This window comes from Microcebus murinus, chromosome 19 (assembly GCF_040939455.1).
Source record: "Microcebus murinus isolate Inina chromosome 19, M.murinus_Inina_mat1.0, whole genome shotgun sequence".
Lineage (NCBI taxonomy): Eukaryota > Metazoa > Chordata > Mammalia > Primates > Cheirogaleidae > Microcebus > Microcebus murinus.
The window spans coordinates 50,525,107-50,551,653 of NC_134122.1; the positions used below are offsets into that span (position 1 = coordinate 50,525,107).

At 36.2% G+C, this 26,547-nt stretch overlaps 1 protein-coding gene and 1 pseudogene across 1 annotated transcript in view; one reads left to right on the plus strand and one right to left on the minus strand.

Annotated features, from left to right (window-relative positions):
- The window catches only part of CATSPERE (catsper channel auxiliary subunit epsilon), a 110,296-nt gene that overhangs the window by 31,269 nt on the left and 52,480 nt on the right, over positions 1-26,547 (plus strand). The window contains exons 8-9 of the mRNA XM_012751298.3: positions 6,928-7,034; positions 9,791-10,283. Of these exons, the coding sequence (XP_012606752.2) occupies positions 6,928-7,034; positions 9,791-10,283 (600 nt within the window). The remainder of the gene's footprint in view (positions 1-6,927; positions 7,035-9,790; positions 10,284-26,547) is intronic.
- Positions 22,196-22,256, minus strand: LOC142862482 (uncharacterized; annotated as a pseudogene).

A 26,547-nucleotide genomic window follows, 5' to 3' on the forward strand; every position in this document is an offset into this window, starting at 1 on the left:
GAAGTTTGACCCCTGCTAATAGCATTGGTGGTGCCTGAGGGCAGGCTTACCCAACCCAGCTCCACCCAGACTCACCCCAGACCAGGCCTCACTGAGGGGGAAAAAAGGACACACCTGAAAGACCCAGAGCCCCACTGACCACCTGAGGCATTAGAGTTCGTCTCCAGAGGAACAAGAACTAAGATACAAGACCCAAAAGCAACAGTGTAGCCTGTTCCTCTGAGCAAATGCCACCTACTGACAGGGAGGGCATTCTGCACACCCTTTTCATGGTGCTTACTGACTTATCATATAGGGTGTGGTCGAATCTCACCCACAAACACCACTTACCGGCTCAGAGACTAAACAGGGCGTGTCAATACCCAAACAAAAACCTAAAGGCAAGAAGCAACAACTGATCCAGATGGGAAAAAATCAGCGAAGGAACTCCGGAAATATGAAGAACCAAATGGAAAGCACACCCCCAAAGAGGAGCACCAGCCCCTTAGAAATGGACACCAAAATCAGGCAACCAAAATGACAGAAGAGGAATTTTGAATGTGGATCATAAGAAAATTCAATGACTTGCAAGAACAACTCGATAACCAACACAAAGAAAACACAAAAAGACTCCAGGACCTGGAACAAAAATTCACTAAAGAAATTGAAACAATGAAGAAAAGTTTAACTGAACTCCTGGAAATGAAGAATCAATTCAGGGAACTACAAAACACAGTGGAAAGCCTCAAGAACAGGGTAGATCAAACAGAAGAAAGAATCTCAGAGATTGAAGATAACACCGTCCAATTAAATAAATCAATCAGTCACAGAGATAGAGCAGAGAAACAAGAGAAAAGAGCAAAGCCTATAAGAGATGTGGGATTATGTGACGAAACCTAATGTGAGGGTCATAGGGTTACCAGAAGTGGAAGCAGACAACACTCAAGGGTTGGACAAGCTATTTGAAGATATAATAAAGGAAAATTTCACAGGCCTTGCTTAAAAATCTCCAGATACTAGTTCAAGAAGCTCAAAGGACCCCTGGGAGATTCAATGCAAACAGGAAGACGTCATGACATACAGTCATCAGACTGACCAAAATATCAACCAAAGAGGCCCTTCTAAGAGCTGTAACACACAAGAAGCAAGTAACATACAAAGGAAAGCCAATCCAAATAACACCAGACTTCTCTAATGAGACTTTACAAGCAAGGAGAGACTGGGGCCCCATTTTCACTCTTCTGAAACAGAACAATGCCCAGCCTAGAATCTTATTCCCTGCAAAACTAAGTTTTGTATACAAAGGAGAAATCAAGACATTCTCAGATAAGCAAAGACTGAGGGAATTCACCAAGACAAGACCAGCCCTTCAAGAAGTATTCAAAACAGTGTTACCCACGGATCAGCACAATAAACATTCACGAATGTAAATCTACTCAAAGCTAAAGATCAAAGCCCAGACACTGCAATGGCTCAAGAGAGAAAACAAAGCAACAAAATTCAACCCAACATAATGAACAGAAATCTGCCCCACCTATCAGTTTATCTCAATAAATGTAAATGGCTTGAGCTACCCACTCAAGAGACATAGGCTGGCCGAATGGATAAATAAAACACAAGCCAAGTATCTGCTGCCTTCAGGAAACACATCTAACCTGCAGTGATGCAGTTAGACTAAAGGTAAAGGGGTGGAGAACAATATTTCAAGCAAACAGAAGCCAAAAGAAAGTTGGTGTGGCGGTGCTGATTACAGATAACTTAGTTTTTAAATCAAGAAAAGTAATAGGCCGGGCGTGGTGGCTCATGCCTGTAATCCTAGCTCTCTGGGAGGCCGAGGCGGGCGGATTGCTCGAGGTCGGGAGTTCGAAACCAGCCTGAGCAAGAGCGAGACCCTGTCTCTACTATAAATAGAAAGAAATTAATTGGCCAACTAATATATATAGAAAAAATTAGCCGGGCATGGTGGCTCATGCCTGTAGTCCCAGCTACTTGGGAGGCTGAGACAGAAGGATCGCTTGAGCCCAGGAGTTTGAGGTTGCTGTGAGCTAGGCTGACGCCACGGCACTCACTCTAGCCTAGGCAACAAAGCGAGACTCTGTCTCAAAAAAAAAAAAAAAAAAAAAAAGAAAAGTAATAAAAGACAAAGAAGGTCACTATATAATGGTGAAGGGTACAGTTGAACGAGAAGACATAACAATTCTAAATATATATGCACCCAACCTTGGTGCATGCAGATTCATAAAGCAAACTCTAAACAAATGGATAAACAACAACACCATAATAGTCAGAGACTTTAACACCCACTGACAGCACAGGACAGATCCTCCAAACAGAAAATCAACAAAGAAATAATGGACTTAAACAGAACTCTAGAACAAATGGGCCTGACTGACATTTACAGGACATTCTACCTCAAAACCACTGAATATACGTTCCTTTCATCAGCTCATGGATCATTCTCTAATATTGACCATATCCTAGGACACAAAGCACGTCTCAAACAATTTAAAAAAATAGAAATTATACCATGTATCTTTTCAGACCACAATGGAATAAATGTAGAAATCAATCCTAACAGGAGTTCTTATTTCTACACAAAGTCATGGAAACTAAATAACCTTCTGCTGAATGATCACTTCATAAATGAAGAAATCAAGATGGAAATCCAAAGATTCTTTGAACTGAATGACAAAGATGACACAAGTTACCAAAACCTGTGGGACACAGCTAAAACAGTCCTGAGAGGAAAGTTTATTTCCATAAATGCCTATATCCAAAAGTCGAAAAGATCACAAATAGACAACCTAATGAATTGTCTCAAAGAGCTGGAAAAAGAAGAACAGACCAACCCCAAACCCAGCAGAAGAAGTGAAATCATTAAAATCAAATCAGAACTAAATGAAATTGACAACAGGGGAACTATACAGAAGATTAATAAAACAAAAAGTTGGTTCTTTGAAAAAATAAACAAAATTGACACACCATTGGCTAGACTAACAAAAAGCAGAAAAGAAAAATCTCTAATAAGCTCCATCAAAAACAATAAAGGAGAAATTACAACTGATGCCATGGAGATACAAGATATAATTTATGAATACTACAAAAACCTCTATGCACACAAACTGGAAAATGTGGAGGAAATGGACAATTTCTTAGAAACACACAGCCTCCCTAGGCTCAACCAGGAAGAAATAGAATTCCTGAACAGACCAATATCAAGTACTGAAATTGAAACAGCAATAAAAAAAATTCCTAAAAAGAAGAGTCCTGGATCAGATGGTTTCACACCCGAATTTTACCACACCTACAAAGAAGAACTGGTGCCTATCCTGCAGAAATTATTCCACAACATCGAGAAGGATGGAATTCTCCCCAACACATTTTATGAAGCGAACATAACCCTGATACCAAAACCAGGAAAGGATGCAACAAAAAAAAGAAAACTACAGACCAATATCCCTTACGAATATAGATGCAAAAATTCTCAACAAAATCCTAGCCAATCGAATCCAGGTGCTTGTCAAGAAAATAATCCATCACAACTAAGTGGGCTTCATCCCAGGGATGCAGGGATGGTTCAACATATGCAAATCTATAAATGTAATTCACCATATAAACAGAAGCAAAAATAAAGACCATATGATCCTCTCAATAGACGCAGAAAAAGCATTTGACAAAAGTCAACACCCTTTTATGACAAGAACGCTCAACAAAATAGGCATAGACAGGGCTTACCTAAAAGTAATACAAGCCATATATGACAAACCCACAGCCAGTATCATACTGAATGGGGTAAAATTGAAAGCATTCCTACTTAAAACTAGACAAGGTTGCCCACTATCCCCACTTCTATTCAACATAGTGCTAGAAGTCCTTGCAACAGCAATCAGAGAAGAGAGCAGAATTAAGGGCATCCAAATGGGAGCAATAGAGATACAACTCTCACAGCTGATGACATGATATTATACCTAGAAAACCCCAAGGATTCAACCAAGAGACTCCTTGAACGGATAAATGAATTTGGTAAAGTCTCAGGATAAAAAATCAATACACAGAAATAAGAGGCATTCATATACGCCAACAAGAGTACAAGTGAGAACCAAATCAAAGACTCAATTCCCTTCAAAATAGCAACAAAGAAAATGAAGTACCTAGGAATATATTTAACCAAGGTGGTAAAAGACCTCTACAGGGATAACTATGAAACACTGAAGAAAGAAATAGCACAGGATGTAAACAGGTAGAAGAATATGCATGCTCATGGGTTGGCAGAATCAACATTGTTAAAATGTCAATACTACCCAAAGTGACCTACACGGTCAATGCAATCCCTATTAAAATACCATCATCATTTTTCACAGATATAGAAAAAATAATTTTATGCTTCATATGGAACCAGAGAAGACCCCGTATAGCAAAATCAATGCTAGGCAATAAAAACAAAATAGGAGGTATCAACTTACCAGACTTCAAACTATACTACAAGGCTATAGTCATTAAAACAGCTTGGGACTGGCACAAGAACAGGGATATTGACCAGTGGAACAGAAGAGAGAACCCAGATATAAAACCATCCTCATATATCCAATTAATCTTTGGCAAAGCAAACAAAAACATACACTGGAGAAAAGAACCCTCATTCAATAAATGGTGCTGGGAAAACTGGATAGCCACATGCAGAAGACTGAAACAGGACCCACACCTTTCACCTCTCACAAAAATCAACTCACGCTGGGTAACAGACTTGAACATTAGGTGTGAAACTTTTAGAATCCTAGAGGAAAACATTGGAAATACTCTTCTAGACATTGGCCTAGGCAAAGAATATATGAAGAAGACCCCAAAGGCAATCACAGCAGCAACAAAAATAAATAAATGGGACCTCATCAAATTAAAAAGCTTCTGCACAGCCAAAGAACCTCTCAAGAGACCAAACAGACAACCCACAGAATGGGAGAAAATTTTTGCAAGCTACACTTCTGATACAGGGCTGATAACTAGAATTTATTTAGAACTCAGGAAAATCAGCAAGAAAAAATCAAACAACCCTATCAAAAAGTAGGCGAAGGACATGAACAGAAAATTTTCAAAAGAAGCCAGAATAAAGGCCAAGAAGCATATGAAAAAATGCTCAACATCTCTAATCATCAGGGAAATGCAAATCAAAACTGACTGCAATGAGATATCACTTATCTACAGTAAGAATGGCCTTTATCAAAAAGTCCCCAAACAATAAATGTTGGTGTGGGTGCAGAGAGATAGGAACAATCCTACACTGCTGGTGGGACTGACTGGTTCAGCCTCTGTGGAAAGCAATAAGTAATTACCTTAAAGCAATACAAGTAGATCTACCCTTTGATCCAGCAGTTTCATTACTAGGCATATACCCAAAAGTTCAAATGACACTCTACAAATGGGACACCTGCACTCGAATGTTTATAGCAGCACAGTTCACAATCACAAAGGTGTGGAAACAACCCAGGTGCCCATCAATACATGAGTGGATTAATAAAATGTGGTATATGTATACCATGGAGTACTATTCAGCTTTAAGAAACAATGGTGATATAGCACCTCTTGTATTTTCCTGGATAGAGCTGGAACCCATTCTCCTAAGTGATGTATCTCAAGAATGGAAAAACAAGCACCACGTGTATTCACCAGCAAATTGGTATTAACGGATCAACATTTAAGTGGACATATAGGAATAACATTTATCGGGTGTTGGGCAGGTGGGCATGGGCAATATGCGTAACCTTAACATTTGTACCCCCATAATATGCTGAAGTAAAAAAATAATAAAAAAGAAATAAAATACTGACAGCAGTACAGAAGGCCCCATATGTGCTTATATGAACACAATTTCTACCTCTGCCCTAGAGGTAACTGTTATTCTGAATTTTATGGTAATAATTGCTCTACTTTTCTTCTTAGTTTACCACATGCATTCCTCAGCAAATGCAGTTTAGGGAGTTTTGTTTTGTTTTGTTTTGTTTTACTTTATATAAATAGAATTGTGTTTTATATAGAGTTTACATTTTGCTTTTTTTTTTGGTCAACATTATGTTTGTGAGTTTCATCCATATTGTGTATATCTATATTTTGTTTGTTTTCATTGCTGTATGGCATTCCATTTGTTTCAGCATACCACAAATTATCCATTCTACTTCTGATGAATATTTAGGTTGTTAGAGTTTACAAATTTTAAAGCTTTGAACATTTTCATGTCTCCATGTTTATTCATGACCATATCATTTCCTTAAAACCTTCCAATACCTCTCCATTACAAATAGCATAGACTGTTAACTCTTACGCTTTTTAATGCTTGTAGGATTAGGCAGATTTTCCATTTCTACTTAAGTCAGTTTGGTAAGCTACTTTGGTAAGTTTTTAGAAATTTTTTCATTCTAAGGATAATGACATTGGGATTTTTTAGATTTTTCTAAAGTCATTGTGATACATTATTTATTAAAAAAACAGTTGTTCATTCTAAGTAATTTTTAAATTTTTGGCACAAGGTTTTTCATAATGTAATCTTATTTATTTATTTTTGAGACAGGGTCTCACTGTGTTGCTTGGGCTAGAGTGCAGTGGCAACACCATAGCTCACTGTAACCTCAAACTCCTGGATTCAAGCTATCCTCCTGCCTTAGCCTATGAAATAACCAGGGTTATTTAATTCAAGGATTCCCATAGTTTCAGATTATTCATTCAAGATTCTGATTGTGAATGGTGTTTTTGGCATGTTGGAAACTGTATTATGCCTTATTTGTAATTCATAAAATTCCAAAGGAGAGGAGGCTGTATGGTAGAAAAAACAAAGCTGAATCTTGAAAATGTGGTAAATTTACAAATATAAAAATATCGTAACTAAATTAATACGATGTAATTGCAGAATACTTTGGCTATGGAGAGAGTTAAAAGAAAAATTTTATTTTGTTTTTACAGAATTCCATAGTACTCTCCACACAGTTGGCTACGTTGGGACAGAAGCCTACAATATTTACAATTTTGAGGAGAAAAGTTTATATGGCAGATGCGAACATGAATGATGGGTATTTAACTTTTAAATTTCAAATATAAAATTCAGATTTCAAATTCAAAACAATAAATTAAAAGAGATTTGAAAACCCTTATGTAATTTTATGGAATATATCTTACATGTAATTTGCAAGTGCCCTCTTTTATGATATACAAAAAATTGTGATAATCACAATTAATTACCAACTCAGAAAATGGCAATCACACTCTTGGATTATAATTTTACAGTTTGTGTTAATACCTAAACTTCAATCCAAGAGCCTCATTTGGGATGGTGGCAATCCTGTCAATATCTCAAAATGTTTCCTCCTGGTTCATAAAAGTGAGTGACATGGTGTGATGGATGTCTCGATTACTACCGCACCAGTAAACATTCACACAGACTCACACACAAACACACACCCCACAAATTCTACCTGAGAAGTAACATCTATTACTGTTAAAATTGGTAGGTTATCACAAGGTGTGTTAGCCAGCTTTTCTTAATCTGTTGAGCAGCAAAGCAAAGGGCAAGGTGCTTATGACTAAAGATAAAGTCCTGTGCTCAGTGACCTCACAGTAGTGATAGAGAGAAGCAAACAAAGGTGAGCCTAAGGTTCAGTGAAACTCAAAAAGTGTGCACCTCTAAACTCTGGTTTAGAGGAGAGGGCATCACGGAGGACTTTCCTAACAAAGTGATATCTGCATTATTGAAAAGAAATAAAAGTTAGCCAAGTGGGGGAATATTCCAAGCAGAGAAGGTGACATACAAATAATGTTGTTTTTTATAATATTGAGGAGAAAAAAATCGATTTTCATCCAGGGCCACTGTCTGTATAGAGTTTGCCAGTTATCCTCATGTCTTCGTGGGTTTTCTCTGGGTACTTCAGTTTCCTCCCACATCCCAAAGCTGTGTGTGTGATGTTCACTGGCATGTTCACTGGCACAGTCCCAGTTGGAGTGATTGTGGGTGTGAGTATGAGTACACCCTGCCATGGAATAGCGTCTCGTCCAGAGTTAGTTCCTGTCTTGAGCCCTCAGCTGCTGCTCCAGTTACCTGCAACACTGAACTGGAATAAGTGCAGTTGGAAATGAATAAATGAATACAAATTATTATAAAATAAGATTTGTAAAGTATACAATAATCATACAAATGCACAACAATAAACAATGCAGTGTAAAAGCGTTCAGGAGCCACCATATTTGTGATTATTTTTGAACTACTAGGTGGTAGGTGGTGTCTCTTACAATTTTTGCTTTACGAACATTTATTTCTTGACTTAACCCACCATAACATTTGCAGAAATACAGACCTTTTAAAGGATGGGTTCTCAGCTTTAGGCCATTAATGTTTACAGTTGATAATCTGATCATCCCATCTCCACTGAAGACAATCTCATGACCTCCACCCAGGATCTCCCTTTACCAGGTTCAGCTAGGCCATCTCCTGTTGGACAAACAAACAAAAAATTTATCCTGTCCCTCCCAACCACTGTTGTGAGGCAGGGATGCAGGCTTTAGTTCTCAACAAGGAGTGGAGGATGTTTTTAACAGAGACAGAAAATATTTTTACCATTTTTTTCCAGGCCATTCCCTCTGTTACATCCCTAATCTACTATCTATCACGTGTGTGAAATAAAGATATTTTCAGATATTCAGGGTCTCCAAAAAATGTGTATTCATATACCCTTTCACAGGAAGGTACTGAAGAACATGCTTGAGCAAAACAAGAAAGATCAGTAAATGGTAGCTTAGACCCAGAGAGTAATGAAACAAGTAATAGAGTACCTCTACATTTACCACAGGGAAAATAGTAGAAACACTATTTTAACTACCTATTAGAAAACTTAGAAAACTAAAAATTTTTAATGAAATAATTATTAACTCGAGGAAACATTTTAAAAAGAAAACATAATCATAGTAGAACTGGCTCAGTAGTAAGCAATATTTACATAGTTGTAACAATATAAACACTCAGTTGATTTAACTAAAAAGTTAACATAATTAATTTGAGAAATGGGGAGAAAATGTATGGGTAGGCATGATATATGAGAGCTACACCTTCAACTGCCCTATAAGAAGTCTATAGATGATGTATTAAAATTCTATATTAAGAAAGAGCAGTATAAAAGTATTTATTTGATTCTGTGTGATTGCTATACAAAAAAGAGGGGAAAAAAGAGTATTTATTTTAGAATGTGGAGACACTGCAGAAGAAAGACCTATAAGAGTCAATTGTGAGGCCGGCGCGGTGGCTCACGCCTGTAATCCTAGCTCTCTGGGAGGCCGAGGCGGGCGTATCGCTCGAGGTCAGGAGTTCGAAACCAGCCTGAGCAAGAGCGAGACCTCGTCTCTACTATAAATAGAAAGAAATTAATTGGCCAACTAACATATATAGAAAAAATTAGCCGGGCATGGTGGCGCGTGCCTGTAGTCCCAGCTACTCGGGAGGCTGAGGCAGGAGGATCGCTTGAGCCCAGGAGTTTGAGGTTGCTGTGAGCTAGGCTGACGCCATGGCACTCACTCTAGCCTGGGCAACAAAGTGAGACTCTGTCTCAAAAAAAAAAAAAAAAAAAAGAGTCAATTGTGTTTGAAAACAAAAGATTGTTTTTCTTTGGGACTAAAGTGAAGAATGAGAAGAAATCTGGCAGTAGTAGCATTATAGTATTATTTTATTTGTTTTATCCATGTTTATGTTGATTAAATATTTTTTTAAGATGATAAATGTCAATACTGTGCAAGATGGATCAGAAGAGAGAGAGATCATTTTTTTTTTTTTTTCTCTTCATAGGACCTGGCGTATCACGGTCCCAATGACAATAGATGATGTGCTAAAGGAAATTAGAGGAAATCAAGTGACTTTTCAAGATTGCTTCATTGCAGATCATTTTTTCCTGCTGATTTCTTCTTTGCCGACCTTCCCTGAGATTCCTGGTTTTTTACCAATCTCTTCACAAGCTGGTAGTCAGTTAATATCTTCCTGGAATCCTTGTGTTCCTTCATATGCTGTTGTAGTAGCTGATACAGAGACCTATCAAACAAATGACTCATTCCGTACTTGGACTAGAATCAGAGTGCCTCCGAACATTCTGAGTGATGATGAAAGACAGAGTGTGTCTCATGTGACCCTGTTTCATAGTGGAATATTTTTTGTAATAAATGGCATTCTTTACCTAAAACATTTTCATGCATTTAGAAGACTAGGAAGAAATGAAAATATTCCTGATGATGGAATTATGGGCATTACAACAAGAAAATGGTGTTGGATCAATTATTTACTCAAGGTTAGTAAAAGATTATATATATGCATATTGCACATGCACATTTAGATATATTTACCATACCATTTATTCAGTAATATATCAGAGACTATGATATGTATCTTCTGCACAGTTATTTTATCTACGTCTATAAACAGCTCGATCTTTCTGACCCAGCTTCTCAGAGCCCTCTTTATAGTAGAGATGCACCTCCAACAACAAAAACTAAGATTAATCTTGTATGTTATTATGTAGTTCTCTCATATTAAGGAAGCTTTGTTTTTCCTTAATATGGCCAAAAGGCCCCCCAAAAATTATTTTCTCCAAAGACTCTAGGAGCTCTCAAAAATGGATTAAATCTTCCACATCCAACAATGTGGTGGATAAGATGTCTGGAATCTTTCCTATTACAAAACACCTAAAATGCTGTGTAAAAATTTTAAACCTTCTTTTAAGTACATTTCAGGGCTTGTGTGAAAGTAAGGGAAATCCTGGAAGAAAGGAAGATATCCTGAGCACTAGTCCACAGGCACAAGAAAATTCTAAACTCTCACCTCCTTCAGGTCATATGCTTATCCCAGGCAATTAGACCTCTGGTGCCAGGATATCTCTGTTTAGAATTCATGAGGAGATGCCAATTCACATGCACTTTGGAGCCCAAATTCATAGTACCTAAATGGTTAAAAAAAAAATCATGAAGCCAGGCATCAAGCAGAAGAAAACACAAATCCTATCTGGAAAAATAAATCTTCAAGTCACATTTTGAAGAAATTCTATAAAGAATGTTCCCACAAAATTGAAGTCACATTCAAAAATGGTAAAACATGCAAAGAAACAAGGTACCACGGGAGTCAGCAGAAATAACAAAGAGCAGAATCATTCCTGTAAAGACATCAGGTGTTGGAATTGACAGAACATAAAATATGTTTAATAGATTTAAATGAAAAAGAAAATGGATTAGCCAAATACGCCAGAAGTGAAAATAAAAAAAAAAAAAAAAAAAAAGAAAATGGAAAACATAAATAAGGAAAAAAATAGTCTATCAAATGGCAAGAGATAGTAAAACTAAAAGCAAGGAAGCTATTACTATAAAATTTAGCATAGTGGTTATCCTAGAAAGGAAAGGTAGTGATTGGGAGAGGGCAGAAGTAGTGATTTGTAAATTCTGGCAATATTCTATATCTTAATCTGTATAGTCATTACACAGATGTTTGCTTTGTGATAAATCTGAGCTGTATGCATTTCTCTTTGGGACGGTGAAGGTGAGGGGAAACTTCCCCTTTCCCACCAAAAATTCACTGAAAGATCAACTCAAAATTGATGCAGATTAATAAGAGAAAGAAGTTTATTTACTGTGCACACAGAGAGAGTCCCAGATTGATTACCCCCTATCCCAGTGGGGTCCAGAAATTTATCTACCCTCCTTTTCGAGGGGAGGGAGAGATGAGGAACATAGATAATTCTGTTTAGGGGCAATAAATGGTTGCTAGAGAGAATGAATAGATACTTGGGAGAATGAATGGATGGGGGGAAACAGACTGACTTGTAGTCAGTCTGAGAGACTTAGAATGATTTGGGCCAGCTCTGGTTGCATTCTTGATCTTCCTTCCTGCAATATATTGAGATAACAGGGAGGGGAAGGGAGGTCAATTGTTCTTATTGAGGGGTCCACCTGGTTTATGCAAATAGAGGAGAAGCCCCTTCCAAGGCCTGTTGATCTCTAAGAGCCTTTAATTCAAAATACTCTTCATACCAAGGAGTCATATTCTGGGGATTGAGGTCTTGAGTGCCCAATGTCTCTTTCATTCCCATCCAGGCACCAGGTCCCTTCCATGGAGCAGGCCATCTCGGGTTTGATAGGCCAGGGCTGGTCTCTGTTTCCCACCCCATCTGGCTCACACACAGCCCTGCAAGTGGGGTCACCAGACCAAATTGCTTGATGTTGGAATGCAAGATGAGAGGCCTTATTGGTGACCTGTCATTTTCACTGAGGGATAGGCATGGAGAGGAACCAGAGTGGTCAAGGTGTACAGCGTGCCCTTTAACTGTGGGCAAAACAGGCTCCTGCCCTAGTGGAGGACGGAAGTTACAAGAAATGTACAAAGTACTGGGAGGACAGATACTGGCACTTGCTGTCACAGGGCATGGGGGTTAGGAAGGCATTCCTTGGAAAGTATGGTTTGAACTCAGAGTCAGAATAACTAGGAGTTAAGCAGACAAAGGAGGTGAGGTGGTAACTGGAGAAGAAATAAATCTTTCCTGTGCTAGGAATAGATTACCCTATGCTAGGCAGTGCTAAGCCTGTCCCACATCACCCAAGGTGGGATAGTGGATGGATAAGACATGTGGGCTCTCAAGTAAGACTAGCAGATTTTGAATCCTGCCTCTGCCATTTTTTGGCTGTGTGGCCTTGGGCAATTTATTATACTTGTCTTTCTGATGCTTCTGATAGAAAAGGGAATGGTGAGAGTTGAAGAGAGACAAGGTTAATCCCATTTAAGGTGCTTTCTTTGGTTGCAATGTGGAAATTGGATTAGAGCAAGGGTTTAAGGAAGAGGAAAGAATTTTAGTGTTTCAGATAAGTCAAGGTGACTCCAGCCAGGTTAGAAAGTTTGGGATTTGGCTGGTGAGGGGATGGTCAAGGGCGACTCCCAGATTTCTGGTTATGTTATTATAAGTAAGACAAAAGAAGAATGGATGAACTTCATTAATTTACTTTCTATTTATTGTGATGTATTTCATACTGGCAAAAAATATTTTGTATATATTGAATTTGAAAAATAATAAAAATAAAACTTATTTACCCCTTAGGTCACTTGGGTAAAAGAATTTGCTAAGACATTTAAAGCCTTTGAGCTCCCCATCTTTCTCCCCAGAGGTAACCAATATCCTGACTTTTGATTAATCTTGCCTTTGCTATTTGTTATTTTACCATGTATGTATCTATTCCTAAATAATACAGTGATTGGTTTTATATGATTTGGAACTTTATGTTTATTATGTTTGGGGTTCATTGAACTTTTTCAATCCAAAGATTTATAGTCTGAATAAAATTTGGAAAAATTCTTTTAAAAAGCAGATCCATCAAAAGAACAATTAACTTACCTTCCCCTCCCTGTTATCTCAATATATTACAAGAAAGAAGATCAAAATGCAACTAGACCTGGCCCAAATCATTTTAAATATAATACCTGTCTCTCAGATTAATTTAATTTGCAAAGAGAATCATTTACAAATCAATCTGTTTCTCCCCATCCATTCATTCGCCTAGTTATCTATTCATCCTGCCTAGTAACCATTTATTGCTCCTAAACAGGATCACTGTATTTCTCATCTCCCCCACCCCTCTAAAATGTGGAAATATAAATTTCTATACCCCACTGGGACATTGAGTAATCACTCTGATTCTCCCCATGTGCATGGTAAATAAATTGCTTTCTCTTATTAATCTGCCTTATTGTGAGTTGATCTTTAATCAAACCTTCCAAGGCAAAGGGGAAGTTTCCTTATACCCACACAAAATAAATGTCTAATGAAGTTTATCAGGTGGAAGGGAAGTGGAAAATTTAAAACTTCAGGAATGAAAAAAGAGCAACAGAAATGGTAATGATAGATATCTGGGTAAATATAATAGAATAGCTTTATATCCTTAAGTCTCTTAAAATACATATTAGAGATGAAATCAAAACTTAAAACATAATACTTTCTGAAGTTTTTAATGTATATTGATATAATACATATGTCAAGTATAACTTAAATGGGGGAGAGTAAAGAAACCTATGGGGTAGTGAGGTTTCTACATTCCACTGGAAATGTTAACGTATTAATTCTAAATAAATTATAAAAAGTTAAGGGCATATATTGTAACCCTGAGAGCAGCCATTAAAAAAATTATACAAGATAGAGTAAAAAACCTAATAGATAAATTAAATTGGAATACTAAAAAAAATTTAATAATCCAAAAGAAGACAGAAAAGGGAAACAGAGAAGCAAAATCCAGAGGATACAACAGAAAACAATAAAATGGTAGAGCTCAATCTAAACATATCAATAATTATATTAAATGTAAATAGCCTAAAAACACTCATTAAAAGGCAGAGATTTTCAGATTGGATTATTTTTGAAAGACCAAACTATATGCTTTGTATAAGAAGCCCACTTTAAAAATAATGATATAAGTGGATTAAAAGTAAAACATTGTAAAAGGATATATCATGCAAGTACTAATTAAAAGAAGCTGGGGTGGCTTTATTAATACAAGCAGCTGTGGGACTGGGAACTATCCTGCCCAACCCATTGCAGCTACCAGTAACACCAACACAGACTACTTGGATCTTAGTAGGTAACTCCACCACCACTACTGCCACATCCCATATCACACCAGATGCTCAGGGGCCTGATAACCCATCCACCCATCCAGCTCTCAGCTCCAGCTAGTAGCATCTGAGCAAGCTACCTGAAGGCCCAAGAATTGTGTCCCCCACCCCAGGACACACTAACACCACTGCCAGTGTAATCTGCTTTGGGGCATAAAATCAGGTATCTCAGCCTACTGCTTCCACCACTGGAATCCAAAGACTTTCTCACCTGGCATTCAAATCCCCAGCAAAACTTCACCACAGCCTTAACTCATAAGTGATCCCTAAGCCACCAGGAAATCACAGGTACCACTGACCCTGTGTACTGCCTAAGAAGTCATACAAAGATCACACTACTGCAAGCACCCAAAATCAAAGTCAAAGTGTCCTACTCAACCAACAACATATATACATCCTCAGAAAAAAATTCTACCATTTGAAAGCAATTTTAAAAAACCAGAACAAGCAACTGCTACATCAGATGTGTAGATATCAATGGAAAGACACAGGAAACATGAAAAAGCAAAGAAATTTATGACACCACTAAGGGACCACAACAACTGCCTGGCAATGAATCTCAATCAAAAACAATTTTTTTGGCTCACACCTGTAATCTTTAGCACTCTGGGAGGCCGAGGCAGGTGGATTGCTCAAGGTCAGGAGTTCGAAACCAGCCTAAGCAAGGGTGAGACCCCATCTCTACTAAAAATAGAAAGAAATTAATTGGCCAACTAAAAATATATAGAAAAAATTAGCTGGGCATGGTGGTACATGCCTGTAGTCCCAGCTACTCGGGAGACTGAGGCAGAAGTATCACCTGAGCCCAGGAGTTTTAGGTTGCTGTGAGCTAGGCAGACGCCATGGCACTCTAGCCCAGGGGACAGAGTGAGACTCTGTCTCAAAAAAAAAAAAAAAAAAAAAGAATTTGTTATAATGCCAAATAAAGAATTCCAAATACTGATTCTAGAGAAGCTCAATGAGATGCAACAGAAATAAAGTTTTTAAACTGAATGAAAATGAGAATATAAGGTATCAAAATTTTATAGAATGCTGCTAAAGCAGAGCTTAGAGGAAATTGTAGCATTAAATGCTTATATTGGAAATATCTCCTTTAGTTAAGATGGAGCAACAAACAAGGACTATATTTACCTTCTTGCACAAAATTAAAAAAATGAAAAAAACATGAAACAATCCTTCTCAAAACATTGGAAATCAAGATGAACCCTTCAATTGCTCCAACTTAATTCCCGAGAGAGTTCCCAAATCATGGAACAGTAACCAGGGAGACCAGGACAGAGTCCAACAGATTCCCTGAGTTAAGGAGTCCCAGTCAAGAGAGACTAAGGTAGCTGGCAAGAGAGAATATTAGAGATGAAAGAGCTTCTACAGATAGAATTCCAGAGATCTGCAAAGGGCCCTCTTCATGTTTATGGCACAGTACTAGTATGAGTATGCATGTGACAAAACTCCAAGTTCAGGGAAAGAAACAACTGAAAGGATTGTGGAATACAATTTAGACCTCACACAGGGATGAGGATAATACCTATTATAATTAGCCAGATTTTAAAAACTCATAATGATTCATGAAGCATTAGGTAGAGTGCAAGGATGAATCTTGTCTCAGTAGAGGGAAATAATTATCACTAGAGTAAATGCTTCTTTGATCCAGCCTAATAAATCTCAAAAGCAAAACCCAAAAGGATCCAGCTGTTCTCCCCAGAATACTCAAGAATATTTATAAAAACAGCCATCACTTAACAAGAGAATAGTCAGAATTTCTGGTATCCAATCAAAAATACTAAGCATAAAACAGAAAAGAAAATATAATCCATAGTGAGGAGAAAAATTAACCCAATCAAAATTGAACCCAAACTGACACCAAGGTTAGAATTAGCAAACTAGGACACAAAAAGTTATTATATTTCATCTATTCAAAAAGCTACAGAAAAAAAGAACATGTAAAGTAGAGATATGGAAATATTTCATATTTAGAAATACCTAAATTAAACTTTTAGATGAAAAGGTCTATGCCTCAGAGTTTACAAAAAATGTTTTAAGATAGTGAATAAGATTACCAGGTGATTAAACATTATTGAAAAAAAGGATTAGTGAACATGAAAAAACCAGTAAAAACTATCCAAAATACAATATATAGAGAAAAAGGATATATATAAAGAGCATCATGATGAGCTCTTGGGCAATTTCAAGTAGCCTAATATGGATATACTTGGAATCCCTGAAGGAGGCAAGGAGGAACAGGAAAAAAGATTTGAAAAAGTAATGGCCAAAATGTTCCAAATTTGCTTGAACTAAAACCTAAAGGGAGTGATGTCAGCAAGATGGTGAAATAGGAGATACCAGCCTTCTTTTCCCCAACTAGAGAGCTATACACAAATAAAAGTAGCCCTGGGAATGATCAGGAGTCCAATTAAGAACCTACAGCAACACAGTGGAACAATAAATAAATAACTGCACAGAAAGGGTCACTGGAGAGATTGACTTAACAGAGAGATCTGGAGACAGCTACAAAAAAAGAAGGGTGGAGGCTATAAGTATTAGCTACATGGCAGGTGCCATCACAGTCCTTCCTCTGTGGAAGAGCCTGGCAGCCCTTGCCACTGAGGACCTCCACAGTTCCTGTGACAGCTGCAGACTCCCTGCAAGTTTCACAGTGGAAGATCCCTTTGTGTTCATTGGCACTGACCTAGAAGCCTGCTTTGCAGAGGACAGCTTTCACTGCTGAGGTAACCAAAAGCTATTGCCATAGCAAGCCTTCTGGAGAGGGAAATACTGCTATACCTCCCACCCCACAAGGGGATGCTGATGTGCTGCCCTGGGACCAGAGCTGCTACCATCCTTCAACCCCTCACATGCTCTGAACCCCAGTTCTGCAGCTGTCCAAAGGCACCCACACTCCAGGCCATGGCTCCATGGCAGCTCTGCCCATGCCTATGCTCTAGACCTGGCTGTAATGCTGCTCCACCTGCACCCAACTCTCAAGCACCAGAGTCTCCACCACTACAGGTTATCTGGTGCCCCAGACCTCAGAACTACTGTCTCTTGGTGCATGTCTAGTCTCCCGACCTTGGCTCTGTGGCTGCTCAGCATATGCCTACATGTCAAACACCAAAGCCACTGCTACTTCAGGCTAGCCAGCTGTTACTCTGCAAGCACCTGCCATCACAGCCCAGGCTACTCCATGGGTATTCACGCATCAGACACCAGTGCCACCACTACCACAAGGTCACCACCAACTGGACCCTGCACCAAAAGGGATCCCCTTGGGCATGACATTCCTTATGGAGAAAAACAGATCAGGAGATCCCAAGCAGGCTTCACCACCAAATACCTCAACAGTCCTTGCCACTACTATGGATATAACAGCCTTGTCCATTGATGACCACTGAAATCTTCACCAGTGCTGACAGCTGATGGAGCTTCATGGAGGTTACACCACTGGGCCTTTCCCAGAGCCAGAACTGCTACATCCCATCCAGCTGATGCCCTGGCACCCACCTGCAGTTGAAGGTCGCTCCCCACCAAAACCAGTCTGTAAGGCCCGAAAGAGGTAACTGCCCCCATCAAATGAAAAGACATTAGCACAAGGCTATAAGAAATAAATAAAAAGAAATTAAGAAAACATACCACCAAAGGAACACAATAATCTTCCAGTAACTCACTACAAAGAAATGAAGATCTATAAATTGATGGGAAAAGAATTCAAAAAAAATTATTTTAAGGAAGCTCAACAAGCTATGAGAAGACAACTCAACAAAAATCAGGAAAACAATATACAAACAAAATGAAAAGTTCAACAGAGGGATAGAAATCATAAAAAAGAACCAAACTAAAATTCTGGAGATGAAGAAAACAATGAATGAAATGAAAAATTCAATAGAGAATACCAACAGCAGACTTGATTAAGCAGAATAATTTGTGGACTTGAAGACAGGTCATTTGAAATTATCTATTGAGAGGAGAAAAAGAAGAAAGAATTTAGATAGAGTGAAGAACATCTATGGGAATTACGGAATACTGTAAAATAATATTATCATAATTAAAGTTGCAGAAGGAGAAGAAAGAGAGAAAGTGGCAGAAAAAAAGCTTACTTATAGAAATAATGGCTGAAAACTTCCCAAATCTGGAAGGAGATATGAACATCCAGGTACATGAAGTTCATGCTTCTCCAAACAAGTTCCACCCAAAGAGGACTTCACCAACACACGTTATAATAAAATTTTCAAAAATCAAAGACAAAGAGAATTTTGAATGTAGCAAGAGGAAAGAAACTGATCTCATACAAGAGAACTCCATAAGGCTGTCAGCAGGTTTCTCAGCAGAAACCTTGCAGGCCAGGAGAAAGTGGAATGATAGACTCAAAGTGCTGAATGAAAAAACTACTAATCAATAATATTTTACCTAGGAAAACCGTCTTTCAGAAATAAAGGAGAGATACAGACTTTCACAGACAAACAGAAGCTGAGGGAGTTAAACCTGCCTTATAAGAAGAGAGGTTATTCAAGCTGAAATCAAAGGACACTTAATTAGTAACATGAAAATATATCAATGTATAAAATCAACTGCTAAAGGTAAATATATAATGAAATTGAGAACACTCTAATACTGTAATGAAGTTCTTTAAATCACTTTTAAGCCTATTATAAATGTTAACAGACAAAACTATTAAAAATAACTATAGCTACAATAATTGTTAGTAGATACACAATATAAAAAGATGTGAATAATTACATCAAAAACATAAAATAAGGAGTAAAAAAGTAGAGTTTTCTATGTAATTGAAGTTAAATTATTAGCTTAAAATAGACTTTTATAGCTAAGCTTCATATTAACCACAAAGCAAAAACTTATAGTAGATATACAAAAGAGAGTAAGAAAGGGATCAAAGCATATCAATAAGGAAAAATCATCAAATCACAAAAGAAAATAGCAAGAGAAGAATATGAAATAAAGGTACTACATAGTAGTACAATTAACAAGATGACAACAGTAAGTCTTTACCCATCAATAATTACTTTAAAATGTAAATGTATGCCATCTGTATTGTATATCCAAAATAAATAAATAAATAAATAAAATAAAATAAAATGTAAATGTAAATTCTCCAATCAAAAAATAGAGTGGCTTACTGAATTTTTAAAAGAAACCTAACTATATGCTGCCTACAAGAAACCCTTTTCATCTGTAAGGATAAACATAGACTGAAAGTAAATGGATGGAAACAGATATTCCATGTACATAAAAACCAGAAGACAGTAGAAATAGCTATACTTCCATCAGACAAAATAGACTTTAAGTCAAAACAAAGATTATTGTATACTGATAATGGGGTCAAAATATCAAGAGGACATAACAATTATATGTGCATCTACCATCAGTGCACCAAAATATTAATATATTAAGCAAATATGAACAGATCTGAAGGCAAAAATAGACAACAATGCAATAATAGTAGGGGACTTCAATATCCCACATTCAACAATGGATCCAGAGAGAAAATTAATACAAAAATATTAGACATGAATAACACTTTAGAGCAAATAGACCTAAAAGATTAGATACAGAACATCCCATCCAATGTACCAGAGAATACAGTTTCTTCTCAAGTGCACACAGAACATTCTTTAGGATAGATTTATATGTTAGCCTACAATACAAGTCTTAACGAATTCAAGAATATTAAAATTGCATCAAGTATGTTTTCTGACCACATGGTATGAAACCAGAATCGGTAACAATATTAAATCTGGAAAACTTGAATATGTGGAAATTAAACAACATATTCCTAAACAATCGATAGATCAAAGAAGAAATCAGAAGAGAAATTAAAAAAAAAACTAGACATAAGCAAAAGTGAAAACACAACATACTATAATTTATGGGATGCAACAAAAGAAGTTCTAAGAGAGAATTTTATAGAAATAAATGCCTACAACAATGAAGATCTCAAATAAAAAAATGTAACTGTATACCTCAAGAAACTAGAAAAAGAAGAAAACAAAGCCTGAAGTTTGCATGAGGAAGGAAATAAATCTCAGAAAGGAAATGAATGAAATAGAAACTAGAAAAATAATATAAAAGATCAACAAAATAAAAAATGGGAGATTATTTTGCAAAATATAAACAAAATTGACAAACCTTTAGCTATACTAAGAAAAAAAGAGAGAAGACTGAAATAAAATAAAAATGAAAGAGGAGATCTTATAACTGATACCACAGAAATATAAAGAATTATAAGAGCATAAAAAACTACTATAAAAATTCTATGCTAACAAATTAGACAACCTAGAAGAAATGGATAAATTTCTAGTCACATACAATCTATCAAGACTGAGTCATGAAGAAATAGAAAATCTGAATAGACCTGTAACTAGTAAGGAGATTGAATCAGTATTCAAAAATCCCCCAACACATAAAAGCCTAGGACCAGATGGCTTCCTGGTAAAATCTGCCAAACATTTAAAGAAGAACTAATGCCAATCCTTCCCAAACTGTTCCAAAAAATCAAAGAAGAGTGAATTCTTCCAAATTAATTTTATAAGGACAGAATTACACTGATACCAAAGCCAGGAAAAGATACTTCAAGGAAAGAAAATTACCAACCAATATCCCTGCTGAACACAGATGCAAAAATCCTCAACAAAATACTAGCAAACTGAATTCAACAGCACAGTAAAAGGATCATGCAACATGTTCAAGGGGTATTCATCCCTAAGCTGCAAGGATGGTTCAACATACACAAATCAATAAATGTGATACACCACCTTAGCAGAATGAAGGATAAAAATCATATGATCATTTCAATAAATGTGGAAAAATTATTTGACAAAATATAATATCCCTTTATGATAAAAATTCTCAATGAATTATATATAGATGGAATATACCTCAATATAACTAAGGCTATATATGACAAGCCCACAGCTAACATTATAATCAATGGTAAAAAGTTGAAACCCTTCCCTAAACAGGAACAAGCCCCCTGTCACCACTTCTATTGAAGATAGCACTGGAAGTTCTAGCCAAGCAATTAGACAAGAAAAAGAAATAAAATATATCCAGATAAGAAAGGAAGAAGTAAAATTGTCTCTGTTTGCAGTTGACATGACCCTACTAGTTATAGGTCTATTCAGATTTTCTATTTCTTCATGATTCAGTCTTAGTAGATTTTATGTCCCTAGACTCTACCAAAGAAATTATTAGAACAATTAAATAAATTTAGTAAAGTTGCAGGATACAAAATCAATCAATAAAAAACAGTTGCATTTCTATACACTAACAACACACTACTCAAAAAAGAAACTAAGAAAATAATTCCATTTATTATAGCATCATTATTAAGAAAAAATACTTAGGAATAAATTTAACCAAGTGGGTAAAAAAAATCTATACACTGAAAATTATAAGACATCAATGAAAGAAATTGAAGAAAACACAGAAATGGTAAGATATGTCATATTCTTAGGTTGGAAGAATTAATTTTGTAAAAATGTCCATACAACTCATAATATCTTCTGTAGACTCTGATCTACAGTGTCAATACAATCTTTTTTTTTCCCCCAGGGGCAATGCTAATCTTCTCTGTATTGTTCCAATTTTAGTATATGTGCTGCTAAAGCAAGGACTCAATACAATCATTATCAAAATTCCAATGGCATTTTTCACAGAAATAGAAAACAATTATAAAATTCATATGGAACAACAAAAGACCTTGAATAGCTAAAGCCATCTTGAGAAGAACAAAGTTTGAAGTTTCACATTTTCTGATTTCAAGCTATTTTATAAAACTGTAGTAATTGAAACAGTATGGTACTGGCCTAAAAATAGACACATAAACCAGTGAAATGGAATAAAGAGCCCAGAAGTAAACCTATGCATATATGGTCAATAAATCTTTGACAATAATGCAAAGAACACACAATGGGTTAAGATAGTCTCTTTAAAAAATGGTGTTGAGAAAACTGTATACTCACACTCAAAAAAAAAAAAAAAGAAGAAGAAGAAAAAAAAAAAAAGAAACTGGATCCTTATATTACACCACTTATAAAAATTAACTCAAAATGGATTAAAGATTTAAATCTAAAACTGTCAAAATCCTAGAAGAAAACAGGGATAAGTCTCCTTGGCATTGGTTTTGGCAATACTTTTTTTGGATATAACACCAAAAGCATAGGCTATAAAAGCCAAAATAAATAAATGGCACTATATCAAACAAAAGCTTCTGCACAGCAAAGGAAACAATCAACAAAATGAAAAAGCAACCTATGGAATAGGAGAAAATTTTGGTAAATTATATATCTGATTAGGGGTTAATATTTAAATATATTAGGCACTCAAACAACTCAATAGCAAAAGAAACAATCTGGTTTTTAAATGGGCAAAAGACTTGAATAAACATTTTTCATAAGATGGTCTAGAAATAGTCAGCAGACACATGGAAAGTTACTCAACATCACTAATTATCATGGAAATTCAAATCAAAACCACAATGAGATATCACCTCACATCTTTTAAAATGGCTATAATCAAAAAGACAAGAGATAACAAATGTTGGTGAGCATAGAGAGAAAAGGAAACCCTTGTACAATCTTGGTGGGAATGTAAACTGGCACAGCCATTATGAAAAACAGTATGAAGTTTCCTTAAGAACTTAAAAATAGAACTATCATGTCATCCAGCAATCCCACTTCTGGGAATATATCTGAAAGAAAGGAAATCAGTATCTCAAATAAGTATCTGTACTCCCATGTTCATTGTGACATTATTCACGATAGCTATGATAGGGAAACAACCTAAGTGTCGATTGATGAATGACTAACGAAAACATGGTGTGTGTGTGTATGTGTGCACAATAAAATATTATTTAGCCATAAAAAAGAAGGAAACCTTGATATGTGTGACATTCACGAACCTGGATGGCATTATGCTAAGTGAAATAAGCCACACAGAGAAAGACAACTACCATATGATATCACTTATATGTGGAATCTAAAAGAAAAAAAGTTAAACTCATAGTAACAGAGTAGATTCATGGTTGCCAAGAAATGGGGAAATGTTGGTCAAAGAGTAGAAACTTTCCGTTATAAGATGATTAAGTCCTGAAGATCAAATTACAGGATGTGGCAATAGTTATGCACAGTACATCAATGGTTTGAGAAGTTCCATTCTGGTGATTTTAATCTTGAAAATGAGCCATGTGGGTGACCTGAGACCAAGGTGGACAATGATGAAAGCTGTAATGGAAGTGAATCCATTTCCACCTACGCAATAATTAGCAACAAGGTTTGACATTATTATTCCAACACTATTGAACCATTTGGAACAAATCGGCAAGGTAAAGAAACTGGACAGAAGGGTTCCATGTGAATTAAACAAGCATCAGAAGAGAAATTGTCTCACAGCCTGCCTTTCTTTTCTGTCATGACATAAGGTGAACCATTTCTATACCATATTGTTATATGTGATGAAAAATGGATTATTTTTAACAATCACAGACATTCAGCACAATGGTTGGATAAAGATGAAGTGCTGAAGCACAGTGCAAAACCAAATATTCATAAAAAGTCGCTAATGGTGTTTGTTTGGTGGTCCAGCACTGGTATTATCCAGTACGGCTTCATGAAACCTGGTTAATGTATGGATGTGTACTGCAACCAATTGGACAAAATTATGAGGATGCTTGCAATTAAGCAGCTGAGATTGGTCCGTAGAGACAGGCCAATCCTCTTGCAAGACAATGCTTGACCACATGTCAAACAAACAATGCCACTCAAACTACAGAGGCTGGACTTGGAAACTCTCTGTCATCCATCATATTCACCTTGCATCAACTGACTACCACTTCTTCCAGGCTTTGGATAACTTCTTGCAAGGAAAAATATTCAATTCTCAATAAGCTGTGGAAAATGCCTTTTGTGATTTCATTGCCACTCTCTCTCCAGGCTTCTTCACTGCTGGCACAAACAAGCTACTGTTAAGGTGGCAAAACTCTGTTGATAGTTTAGGCACATACTTTGATTAATTGTACTGCTTCTTGTTTGAGATAGAAGAAACTACACTTTTGATCTGAAATCAGACATTTCATATTTAATGACATAATAATAATAATGTATTGTATACTTAAAATTTTGCTAAGAGAGTAAAGATTATGTTTTCACTAAAAAAAAAGTAACTGTGAGGTAATAGATGTTATAATTAACGCGACTGTGATAACCATTTCACAATGTATATGCATACCAAATCATCACATTGCACATTTTAAATATATGCATTAATAAACCTGAAAAAAATAAAGTAAAAAGTAAATGTCTAAGTTGCTCAGTAAACCCCAATTACAAGAAACATGAAGAAAACTATGCCAAGTTAGCTCAAACATTCATGTCAAGAGGAAAAGAAAGGGCAGGGCATGATGGCTCACGCCTGTAATCCTAGAACTCTGGGAGGCCGAGGCAGGTGGATTGTTCAAGGTAAGGAGTTCGAAACCAGCCTGAGCAAAAGTAAGACCCCGTCTCTACTAAAAATAGAAAGAAATTAATTGGCCAACTAAAAATATGTAGAAAAAAATTAGCTGGGCATGGTGGCATATGCCTGTAATCCCAGCTACCTGGGAAGTTGAGGCAGGAGGATTGCCTGAGCCCAGGAGTTTGAGGTTGCTGTGAGCTAGGCTGACTCCATCCCATGGTACTCTAGCTCAGGCAACAGAGTGAGACTCTGTCTCAAAAAAAAAAAAAAAAAAAAAGAGGAAAAGAAAGAAGAAAAAAAAAGAAAACGATGCCAAGGCTCATAATTAAACTGCTCAAAACTAATGATAAAAAGGAAATTTTTAAATCAGCCAGAGGGAAAAAACCATGTTACTCAGAAAAGAACAAAGATAAATACGCCATCAGAGTTCATGTTGGAATCAATGCAAGTGAGAAGACAAAAAGCAATATCTTTAAAATATTTTTAAGCCTTTCAAACTAAAATTGTATAACCAGGAAAATATCTGTCAAAAACGATGGGCAAAATAAAGACTTTTTCAGACACACAAAAGATGAGATAATTCGTCACAACATAAAAACACTGGAAGAAATTTGTTAAATCAAGACCTTTAAACACAAGAAAAGTTATACCAAACAGAAATATCAATCTACACAAAGTGAATGGTGCTAGAAATGGTAACCACAGCTTACATATATTAATATTTTTTCTTATTATTTAAATTTCTTTAAAAGATAAGTAACTATTTAAACAAAAATAGTAACAATGTACTGTGGAGTTAATAATATATGTAAAAATGAAATGTATGGCACAAATAGCACAAAATGCGGGGGAGGAGTAGAAGTATACTTTTATAATGTTCTCATACTATATTTGAAGTAGCATAATACTACTTGAAGATCTGTGAGAGAATAAGGATATATACTATAAATTCTAAAGCAACAACTAAAATAACAACGAGTTATAGCTACATAATCATAAAAATGTTCAATTAATATAAAAAGATAAAAAGAGAAGAAAAAGGAAATGAAGACTACATGGGATAAATAGAAAGCAAATAGCAAGATGGTAGATGTAGACAAAACCATATAAATAATTACATTAAATGTAAATGATCTAAACACTTTAATTAAAAGGCAGAGGTTTTCAGATCTACTAAAAAGATCAAGCCCCAGCTTTATGTTGCCTACAAGAAACATTTTAGCCTCTTTCCTTCATGTGCGGATAAAAGAAGTTGACATTCTATAATTTGAAAGAGGGCTAAAAAACAACAACAACAACAAAAATAAACACATTTTAAATGTGAAGACACAAACAGCATAAAAGTAAAAGGATGGACGAAACTATACCTGATAACATTAATTAAAACAAAGCTAGAGTGGCTGTGTTAATATCAAAGTATTAAGTATATTTCAGAGTATAGAATATTGCCA